This window comes from Miscanthus floridulus, chromosome 9 (genome assembly GCF_019320115.1).
Source record: "Miscanthus floridulus cultivar M001 chromosome 9, ASM1932011v1, whole genome shotgun sequence".
NCBI lineage: Eukaryota > Viridiplantae > Streptophyta > Magnoliopsida > Poales > Poaceae > Miscanthus > Miscanthus floridulus.
Window position 1 is genome coordinate 138,320,034 of NC_089588.1, and position 11,547 is coordinate 138,331,580.

At 41.9% G+C, this 11,547-nt stretch overlaps 1 protein-coding gene and 1 pseudogene across 1 annotated transcript; both read left to right on the top strand.

Annotated features, from left to right (window-relative positions):
• The first annotated feature begins 1,764 nt into the window (after nucleotides 1–1,764).
• On the top strand, nucleotides 1,765–4,629 carry LOC136483072 (proteasome subunit alpha type-5-like). The gene is made up of 6 exons (XM_066480184.1): nucleotides 1,765–1,869; nucleotides 1,954–2,055; nucleotides 2,628–2,686; nucleotides 3,667–3,769; nucleotides 4,155–4,220; nucleotides 4,310–4,629. Exons 1-6 carry the CDS (start codon nucleotides 1,780–1,782, stop codon nucleotides 4,400–4,402), a joined length of 513 nt encoding a protein of 170 aa, XP_066336281.1. The 5' UTR covers nucleotides 1,765–1,779; the 3' UTR covers nucleotides 4,403–4,629.
• Nucleotides 4,630–6,601: 1,972 nt separating this feature from the next.
• Nucleotides 6,602–7,444, top strand: LOC136483073 (22 kDa alpha-zein 8-like; annotated as a pseudogene).
• Nucleotides 7,445–11,547: the final 4,103 nt, after the last annotated feature.

The window sequence follows — 11,547 nt, forward strand, 5'->3', positions numbered from 1 at the left end:
AAACATGACACTCATCGCCATGTTGTCACTGCTCTGGCTCTCACCTGAACCTCTCTCTAGAGCTCTTCTCTCGGCTTGATCCCACACAGCAGTAGCGGGATCACCCCTCGGAAAGACTCCACCGACTACGGTGGCTAACTCCTGTGGAAACCTATTCATGATGTCCCTCAGTATAGCAAAAGCAGCTCTACTAGCAGCTGCCTCAGGAGTCCTGCCCCGAGACTCATAGCACCAACCTCCCCAGTTGGGGTCATCTCCTCTGGCGAGAACAACTGCCTCCACTGAGATCAATGTCTCATCACCCAATTGCTCATGGTTCCAATAGTAGTGGGGTTCCTTTCCTTCAGGGTACCCCACAGAATTTAGCACCCTCCACAACAGCGTAGGCATGCCAAACTCTCTCAAAAACTTGCTCTTGCGGCGGGGCTCCCTAGGGGTTAACTGGTGGCGAGGAGTTCTACCTCCATTGGACTTGCGAGCAGTGAGCTTCGTATGGGCCATCTGTAGCAAGGTTACCATTTAGATTAAGCTGCAAATTTTATAAAAAAAGATAATCAATTTATAAGGGGAGGAACAATGCAATGAAATGAGATGAACATATAACATGATGCATGCACATTCCGTACGTTCTCAAAATCCTAGAAACAATAAATAAATTCTAGCGATATAGATGGTGGCATACACACGTTCTCTCATATATACGGAACTAAGTCGTACTACACGATTGCGCTGTTAATGTACCTATAGAAAATTCATTTCAGCCCCAAACCCACAATATGTATATCATGCATTGCGGGATTTAAAATCTACGTACTCCCACATATGCATATTCCCAACATACATACATGTAGCACTTACTACCCAAACTATCATCCTATTGACGGCATCGTCTTACGGACAGAATCTCCCACACATGCGGTACTGTCATATAAACATGCGTGTAACATGTAAATAATCAAGCACCATATAAGCACTTCCCTAGACCGACTGTGTGTCCGATCATACTCTCACAACTCACACTTACCGAGGCGTAGAGGTAATTGATCCATACATTACCATTCAAGCGAATGGCACCCATACAATAGCACGTTGTATGAGCAACGAAATAGAAATATGGTGTAAGATCCCCTAAGTTAGTACTTAAATAAGCCACCTAGAGTCCTTAAATGGGCATAAAGGATATGACCACTGGCACACTCTTAAGTTTTAAATCAGAGATTTAAACACCTATATAACTATAAGTTGGCAATTAGTTTTGTAACACAAAGGCCTTTTATTTTAAATACACACATGAATAGTAACATGCTAAACCTTGCTCCGATGCCAGCTGTCGCAGAACCGACCAATTTATATGGGCCTAAGTAAGAAAATCACCTGCCGCCGCAGATAAATTAACGTACTTGAGTCCATACAAACCCAGTAGTCCATGAAATCACGAAGGATTTCAAACCAACCAACATACAAGCCAAGATCGTACAAGTTTAACAACCACCATTCATATGTTACATAAAGTTCGCAACATCACTTCGAATATATCAGAGTTTAGAACATAAAGTTATTACAACCCAAGTTCATAATAAGTAGCGGAAGCAAATAGTTTCGAAACACACATGCACACTTAGTTTAGATACAGTGCTAGATAATGATCAAGTCCCACAAAAGCAGTAGATGAGACGTAAGGAATGACCACGCCCTTGGTCCTAGTTGTTGCCCATCGCTAGGTAAAGACAGTTGATGCAGTAACCATAGTACATCTGACCTAGCAGTGTGGAGAAAATCATGGAAATTGATGAGCACATAGGCTGTGCCATGAGTGGACTTATTGCTGATGCTAGAACATTAGTTGAGCACGCTCGTGTTGAGACCCAGGTACATTCCAGTGTAATGTACATATTATTCACATGTTTGCGAGCTTTATCTGTTAAATCTGACTTGACTTGTTATAACAACCAGAATCATAGGTTCTCATATGGGGAGCCAATGACCGTAGAATCTTCTACACAAGCTATCTGTGACCTGGCTCTGCGCTTTGGCGAAGGTGATGAAGAGTCAATGGTTAGCCTCATTTATGTTACTATAACCTCCAGAACACAAGAAGCAAGATTAATTATCTGCAGATTACATTTCATTCCTTCAACTTCAAAATATAAGATGGATTTACACCAATATCTTTATTTTCAAATGTTCTGACTGGAGGCAATTGAATCCAGTACAACATTTAGGTGTTCTTATCACTGGTCAGCCCTATTACTCCCATAATGAATATGAAAAGAGATAACAGACACTAATGACCTTCTACGAAACGATTTGTTATATACCTATCTTGACTGCATTGGCTCTTTCATGTGTAAATATTATCTTATCAGGGCCTAATGGTGAAGATGGACCTATGAATTATTTTTGTTAAGGTTCTAAAAACCGAAAACTTTCCCCATTTGCCAACCATTTTGATAGGGCCAACCCACTACTAGTTTTCAGTTTTCACATCATTTATACAGCCACAGTTTCCTGCAACACACATCTATTTTTATATTTCCATCGCAATAGCTCGTCGAGGGGTGTGCTAAGTTGTAATCACTTCATGTATCGTGTAGTGGGCGTTCTGATGTACTTATTTGTTTGTGCAGTCACGGCCATTTGGAGTCTCCCTCCTAATCGCTGGACATGATGAGAATGGACCTAGCTTGTAAGTGCTGATCCATTTAGCTCACTGAACTGGATTTTCTTTAATTGCAGTCTTCAGAATCCATGTTTTTCTTAAACTGGGGAGATTTACTTCTTTTTCTTATGCTAAATCATTGTGGTATAACGCATTGAAATTGCTTTTTTGTTGCCTTTTTTTTACACTTTAGGCTGTCATGGTAATGTTGGTTGCTTTACTTCTGTTTTCTTCTGTAAAATCATTTTACTATCATCATATCATGCATCACATTTGCTTTTTGTTGCATCTTTTTAGATCGTCATGGTAAACGCTTTTTTAGTGGATGTCTCTTTGTTGCAGAGTGCGGGCTTACCATTTGTTTGACTCACATGAACTATGGTTGTCTACTAGGTGGTTTTGTTCTAGGGTCATTATGTGTCCTTGACAGAAATTAAAGTAAAATTCCTGTAAAATAAGGAAAACCAGGAAGGCATGGAACTTGTGACCAAGATTGTTCCAATGGTTATCTACATCATGCATTGAACTAAGTTATTCGCTTTTATAGTTGAGCTACCTTTCCATTCTGTACATATGTGGAAAAGGTCTTTACTTATAACAAGCATAAGTGATATATAAAAAGGTCAACTTTGAGCCTAAGTAATAATTTTCGTTGGGGTTTTATGTGCTCGTGCTTTATGTTTCATGATTTTCGTTGGGGTTTTATGTGCTCATTATTTCCCTGCTTCCAATAAGTCTAGGGGGGATTTTCTTCATTTACCACTGGAAGTTTAGCCAATTCCCAGACATAAGTTTATTCGGTATACATGTTGGCTGAGGCATATATTTTAGTTAGTGGAATATAGTGGAGACCAGGCACTTATAACAGGCCCCTCTGTATATGTTGCTCATTTTACAATCATGGCATCCTTATCTCTTTATGTTGTGAGGCAAATCTTTTTGTCATAATCAATTTACACAAGGCCACTGGACTTAATTTCTCATGGTTCACCATATGTGTGCTTCAGATACTACACGGACCCATCTGGAACCTTTTGGCAATGCAATGCAAAGGCAATTGGATCAGGTTCTGAAGGAGCTGATAGCTCCTTGCAGGAGCAGTACAACAAGGTATGGTTCATGATAAATGCTAAGCTTATCAACAAATCGTACAGTTCCAAAGAGAGGTGCCGCCTGTGAACCCTAGTTATAAGGAATTATCTACCAAAGCACATTGTCTTGTAAACTCAATACACAGGGAAAAAATGTCCTAGAGCAGTAGATTAATTGCAATGCTGCTTAGAATCTTTGAATATGCTACTCACACATAATGACATCACAAGAATTTGCTCCACAAGGATGTAAAAATGGGAGGATAATAGTCCTCCTTTATGGCTGTCAAAAAAATGTAGAACTGCATGCATACTGCAATGTGATAGAACAGATCCATAAAAAATAGTGTCGACTATTACTCATGTGGAAGAAAATCGAGAGTAATGCCTTGCTGATATTGCAGGAACTGACCCTCCAGGAGGCGGAGACCATAACCCTTTCTATCCTGAAGCAGGTTATGGAAGAGAAGGTATGGCATGTCAAACTATTCCATATTCCATCGCTCAGCTCTGTTGAACCATTCATCTAAATGTGAACTTATCGTCTTCTTCTAAACAGGTGACCCCAAACAATGTCGATATCGCCAAGGTTGCCCCCAAGTACTACCTCTACACCCCTGCCGAGGTCGAAGCTGTCATCGCGAGGCTGTAAAACACTTCTGAGTTCTTGATTTCCCGTCAACAATCACGGTTGTTGTATGAAGCATGGACATTTTGATGTGGGCCTATCAGCATGCTAGTGTGTGTTGCCATGTTTGTCACCATGCTCTGTCAACTCCACAAGGGCAGTTCATGATAGACTAATTGGCAGCCCGGCCAGTTCAGTGATTTAAGTAGCATTGAGAACTTTGTACTGCCAGAAAGAATGTATACTTCTTTTTACTAATTTGACTTCAGTTTCTTCCAGCCAGTTCGTGACGCGTTGACTGGTTTTGCAACCTGCAATTTCCAGTGGTGTGTGAATTACTGCGGTGGTGGTGGCCATATCTGGTGCCTTTCACACGCAGGCTATTTTTGGTTTTCTGCTGGTGACCAAGACAGTTTGGTCTGCCCAGAAAATTTTTATGCATTTGGTTGAAGGCTAGAAATTGGCATGACCAAACAAATTTAGCATGTGACAAAGGGCATAGCTCATGACGGTTTACTAAAACAATAATTAATAAGTTTAATACGAACATGACGGTTTACTAGGCATAGCTCAACACTAGAACCAATGTAGTCTGCACTCATATGTCATAAAAACAGATGAAATATCTTATCACGTCTATATGAGCACCAAGACACAAATTATATGGACTCATGCAATTAATATCTTTGTAGATAAAAAAAAGGAATAGTAAAAAGAAGCCATGAATTTCCCCTCGCTTCGATTATGTGTCAATAGAGAAGTTATTCTTTTTAAATATGTTTAGCCATATTGGATTTCCTTAGCCCAAAATAGGTGCCCGGTCCTAGCGTTAAGCCTATGAGCCCAATGTTCTCGATCTTCTTTTGGGACGAGATTCAATTCGTGTGTAGGGAACGCCAAAATCTCATCAAGTAGACTCAAAGGAATTAAATATGTGTACCCATGGCACATTGTTGTTGGAAAAAAGAATATGAAGGAGTGTGTTGTCGTGGAACTTCATGGTTGGATCTTGTAGTTTTTGATAGAAAAATCAGTGATGACCCTCCATCTTAGTCTCTTTTTTCCTTGAGTTTTTTCAGCATTGCTTAAGAAGGTTTACATTAATGATCATGTTGTCTTTCTTCTTGAATGGATCTATGCCTTTGAGCCCTAACTAATGTTTCAGACAGCCAGGAGGTTGGCCATGGGCATGGGCCATGGCCCTCTTCATCTATATATTGAAGGGTAGATTCATCTTGTAGCTTGTGGAAGCAACAAAAATTGCTTAAAATTTGCCATTCTCCATTCTATATGGATACAAGTTAACTTTGACGTTTGTAAAAGCTAGATTTATATCTATTTGAATCAGGAGCTACAGTTCAACATATTCTCCCTCCACTATGGTTTATTACATGCTCTAGCTTTTCTCTAAGTTAATTTTCCCTAACTTTGACATACTTCCTAGAAAATATGTCCAAAATTTTGAACATCAAGTTGTTTCGTTTAATTATTTATGACATGTATTGGTAGTGCTTTTTTGTCGTCAAAGTTTATTTAAAACTTTGTCAAAGTTATACAAGATTGGTTTTAGACTATACTAAAGTAAATTGTAATCAAGAACGCAAGGAGTGTGTGGCAATTGCCATGTTTAGCTATAAGCATTCTAATTTTGTAAATCATTTGTGTGTGCTTGCATCTGTACATACTGGGATTTCATTTAATCTCGATATTGCAGCATTTTTCATTCATTGCTAAATAACTTCTCACCTAACTACCGTGCATGCTTTAACCATGACTACAATACTACAACAAAATCCGTTGATAAAGGCTTTGATACACACGAACAAGTCATAACTTTACATACTCATCATGTTTATAAAGTGGAACATTTATGATGTGGCTAAGGCTATAACATGTATAAAGGTGAAGTGATCATGCATGTCATTCCTCGTGTATCAAAAGAATTCCAACATAAATAAGCACCTTTTTCTTGTACGTAGTGGAAACAGTCTTTCCTACACAGACCATATAATCCAATCAAATTTAGAACTAAATGACAAAATTGACTAGGTGCCATGTCATCTATAGCTTATCTGTTTTTGGCAAAAGCCAAAATCTAAATAGATATACATGAGCTCTCACTGGTATAAATAGGCTCCAAATCAGTAGTTAATACATCGCCCATAGCATTGAGAGCAATCAGAAACATACCAAGTGAAACACACTAGCAACGTCCTCGCAACAATGGCTACCAAGATATGTGCCCTCCTTGCGCTCCTTGCTCTTCCAGTGAGCACTACAACTGCGATCATTATTCCACAGTGCTCACTTGCTCAAAATGCTATTATTCCACAATTCCTCCCACCAATTACTGCTATGGGGTTTGAAAACTCAGCTGTGCAGGCCTATAGGCTACAACAGGCGCTTGCCGCGAGCATCTTACAACAACCAATTGCCCAATTACAACAACAATCCTCAGCCCATCTAACCATACAGACCATCGCAGCGCAACAACAGCAACAGGTCCTGCCAGCACTCAGTCAACTAGCTGTGGCGAACCCTGCCGCCTACTTGCAACAGCAGCTGCTTGCATCGAACCCACTAGTTGTGGCGAACGCTACTGCATACCAACAACAACAACAACAACAACAACAACAACAACAACAACAACAACAGTTGCAACAGTTCCTGCCAGCACTCAGTCAACTAGCTGTGGTGAACCCCGCCTCCTACCCGCAACAATAACAACTGCTTCCATCCAACCCACTAGCTGCGGCCAATGCCGCTGCATACCTGCAACAACAGCTACTACAACAGATCCTACCAGCGCTCAATCAACTAGTCGTGGTGAACCCTACCGCCTACTTGCAATAGCAACAACTGCTTCCATTCAACCAACTGCCTATGGCAAACACCGCCGCATACCTGCAACAACAACAGCTGCTGTTAGTTAACCCACTCGCAGTTGCAAACCCATTGGCTGCCGCCTTCCTACAGCAACAACAATTGTTGCCATTCAACTAGATATCTTTGATGAACCCTGCCTTGTCATGGCAACAACCCATCGCTGGAGGTGCCATCTTCTAGATTACATATGAGATGTACTTGATAACAAAGCTCTCATACCGTCATGTGCAACTTACCGAGATTAATCAATATAGTTATTGAGATTTATCTGAGTCCAATTTCTTAACTGTGTTCTTTGTATATACAATTAAAAACATCAAACCATAATTAAAGACACATGCTTGGTTAATACATAGACAATACCATATTACTTCATCAATCCAAAGATGTGCCAGCCCGGCCTCATGAATGTTCTCATTTGGGTGTGCGTGTGTGTTTATAAGATAGATGCGACAGTACGCGCTTGCAGTTGAGTACTTGGAATTTTTTATTTTTAACACATTTTTTAAACTAATTTTAAAACTAACACTATTTTTTTCTTCAAATCTAACACTTTTGACCACGCCTATTCGCACGGCGCGGCGATTTAACGTTGTCGCGCCATGCATGGGGGCGCGGCGAGGTTGCCCACGTGGCAGCGACCAGGGCCCCTGACCGGTGATGTGGCCGGCTCTGCCGCGCCACCGATCAGGGCGCGGCGGTGACGCACCATGCATCATGGCGCGGCAGTGGCGCGCCACCATCCAGGACGCGGCAGAGCCTAATATAGGCCCGTGGCCTAGTCCCGCCCCTCTCTATTTCAGTTGCCAGGGAACAGCAGCCGCCTCCGTGCTGCCCTGCCCCCGCCGACATGCCTTCCAGCCCGTACCGCCGTGCCATTGCCTCTCGGCTCCCCCATAGCCGGCCGTCGAATTTCCCTCCCTTGGCGTTCCCCTCCATACCTTCCCCGAAGCTCCTCCTCGGCCTTGTCAAGGTAATGAAGCTCCTCCTTGGCCTCCACGGTGGATCGAATGATTTGAATGAGTAGGTAGGGTATGGAGGAAAATATGAGTTCGTTAGAACATTGGATTGAAGGATTAGGATTAGGATTGCCAATGTTAAGGTTAATTGGTTAGTTAGAATTATAATTACCATGTATTTTGCTTGTTTGAGTTTGCATCTCTACTTTTATATGTGAATAAATATATGGACACACTGTTAATGTACTAAATTTTATTTTTTACTGACCAAAGTATAGTTTTATATAGTTTTCATGTTTGCGTCTAAGATAGAGTTTGCAACAAAGTGTAGGTTATATTTTATTTGTTGTAATGCAAATGGTTCTCATTGACATTAATTTGTGATGTTTTGATTTTTGTTTGTTAAATTACAACCGTTTTGTTAGATGCAAGAAATGTATCGGGAGGAGTTTTGGCAAAAACGGGGTCATCCTCGAGAATTATACCCGACACGTCTAGCAAAGATGCTCCCGTCCCTCCTGACCTCCCTGTCCCTAACTATGACTATGGTTTCTTGGCCGATGTGTTTCAATCGAGACATCCAGACACAGTGGCGCGTTGCTTCTACACATGCAGTCGTTTTAATGTAAGTAATTGTTTCCACTATCTTTTTTTCTTCATTTGTGTAAGTAGGCTACTAATATTTTGTTAGAATCTTATTGTGTAGGACCATGAGAGGTGCTTTTTCTTTCATAGGATCAACGGTGCAGAGAAGTTTGACCCTAGGTACCTCCTTTTCGACGATTGGTGTAGAGGGAGACATCCACGTGGGCACTTCCAGCGTTGGGTTCCACCCCCCCTAACCCCCCACCAATGACAGCTAAGGAGAAGCACTTAGCCGCAGTTAGACGACTTGAGGAACCTCCTCTGTGCGAATGCGGAGATCGAGCTGTAATAAACCCTAAGAATACGTTGGGGTTTGTGAGTCCGAAACAAACACGAAGTAAGTGGAAAGTGTATCTGTTTAAATATTTATCTCTATAGGTGTGCATGTACTAATGTATTCTCTTGTAGCGTTATGGATTTGTGAAGTGTCGTTTCAATAAGTGGCTCTACGGTCCTAAGAATCAATGGCCGGAGCCACCAAAGGCAAAGGAAAAGAAGATAGAAAGGTTAATTTACAAAGCACCTCCAGTCAAGTGCGAATGTGGTGTTAAATCCAACTACGGTCTAGTCCCTTCGGAGCTTGGAATAGGCCATTATTGCGGCCATATGGTTGACTATGATGAGGTTGATTATTTTTGTGGTAAACATGAAATCGTATTTTGTTTTTTTTTTTGCTAAGACATATATGATATAATTTTTCGTTTGAACAGAGCACTAGGAAATGCAGGTGGGAATGTTATGATGGTCAAGCTAAGTTCTTGGATGAACTGAAGGGGAGGCAAGTAATTACACGGAAGAGGGGATGTGGACCTGACTACGTCAACCTATTCGTTAAACATCACAAAAACAAGATGCGTGAGTTTACTAGACAGCGTGGTATTCGTAACCCGATCGATATTGGGCTTGACAAATGGGGATTGGAGAGATGAAGGACGTTAGAGGAGGAGAGGGCAAGAAAGGAGGCAAGAGAGGAGACAAGAGTACAAATGCAGGTCTTGAATGAGCATGTTGTTGCATTATGTGCCAGTGAGTGCTTGAAAGCCTTTTTTCGTTGCCTGATTTTAAATGTAATATAATTGCGTTGCTAACTGATTGCATTTTATACATGAAGGGATTGGATGCAGCGAGGACCATGCCGCAGAGGTGGCTCGTGCAAGGTATGAGGAAAAGAAGTTAGATGAGCATAGAACGTGAGCTGGTCGTACCGTTCAATCACTGATTGTGTTGTCTGATGAGGGGGACGAGGATAAGGATGACACTGCCAGGTTGAGCGATCTGATCGCTCTTGCTGAGGTGGGCTTGTAGGCGGAGGAGACAGAGGATGACACTAGCAGACTGAGTGAGCTCATCGCTCTAGCAGAGGCAGGCTTGCAGGCGGAGGAGGCTGAGGATGACACTAGCAGACTGAGCGAGCTCATCGCTCTAGCAGAGGCAAGCTTGTAGGTGGAGGAGGCTGAGGATGACACTGGTAGACTGAGCGAGCTCATCGCTATAGCAGAGGTGGGCTTGCAGGCGGAGGAGGATGACGACGTGTTCTTCACTCAGGCCGCAGAGGACGCAGATGAAGCGGAGGCTGCTTACTATAGGCGACACGTAGGTCAGAGCAATGCAGGTGAGCCTAGACACAGCAACAAGGTTGTAGTAGAGGACTGGTACTCAGAATTTGTAGAATATGTAGATCAACAATAAACTTAGACCATAACATATATTTGTGATATAAGAGACCAACCAAAGACTTGCATGTGCTGGTGTTAAATTGGTAAATGTTTGGAACGTAGAAATTCTTACTTTGCTCTCTTAGCATCCTCGTCCTCGGGTGGTCTTCTGCCACAGAACTGCTCTACCAAGTCCATCCAGTGATCGTTATCAAGGATCCTAGTCACAAGAAGACCCCCCAACCGTAGACATAGAATCATCTTCACATCCTACATCGTGATAGTCATCTCACCGCAAGGAAGGTGGAAGGTGTGGGTCTCTGGCCTCCACCTGTGGGTTTTTAATTCAATACAAGAAGTTTTTTAATTTAAACAATGACACAAATCAATGCTTTATACTGTCGCAAACGTGTATCAAATCATACCTATCGACAGCAGTAGTGAGAAGTGCAAGGTCGAGGATCGGTAGCCTAGTGTTGAAGACGCGAACGATCTCAAGAAAGCCGGCACGCTGTATGTACGGCCGGTATTGCTCATCCCAGCGGTGCGGCTAGTGCATGCGTAGTCTAAGAGGTACCAAGTCCTCCTGAAGCCCTGACAGGCACTGGGCTCGGTGGTCCTTATCGTAGTGCACCTCAAGAATGGGGTACTGCGGATGATGATCCCCCATCCTGGTTCAAATTTCAAATGTATATGTTGGAACAAACATTAAGAGTACTATAATTTTATGGAACATTGGTGCATAAAAACAAAGTAAATATAAAAGGAATAAACTATTATGCAAAATTACAGAATAAACATAGCTCCAAAGTTCCAATGTACTAACATAGTAGTTTTAAATAGCATAGCAAACAATTAACATTAATATAATAAAATATATGCTATATGCACCTACTGCCCTTGCCTTCTATGCCTGCTAGCCTTGTGACCAGGTTCTTTGTAAATGGAGCAAAGATTCCTACCACGGGTCTCGTTGAAGTCTCCCCCTCCATACATGTCTTCGCCGTACCCTCTCATAGCGTCC

Bases quoted from the DNA above. Each gene is read 5' to 3' on its own strand.
- LOC136483072 (XM_066480184.1), top strand. From the start codon at position 1,780: ATGGAAATTGATGAGCACATAGGCTGTGCCATGAGTGGACTTATTGCT. The intron at 3,770-4,154 runs GTATGGTTCATG...CTGATATTGCAG, and splicing joins TGCAGGAGCAGTACAACAAG to GAACTGACCCTCCAGGAGGC. The intron at 4,221-4,309 runs GTATGGCATGTC...TCTTCTAAACAG, and splicing joins AGCAGGTTATGGAAGAGAAG to GTGACCCCAAACAATGTCGA.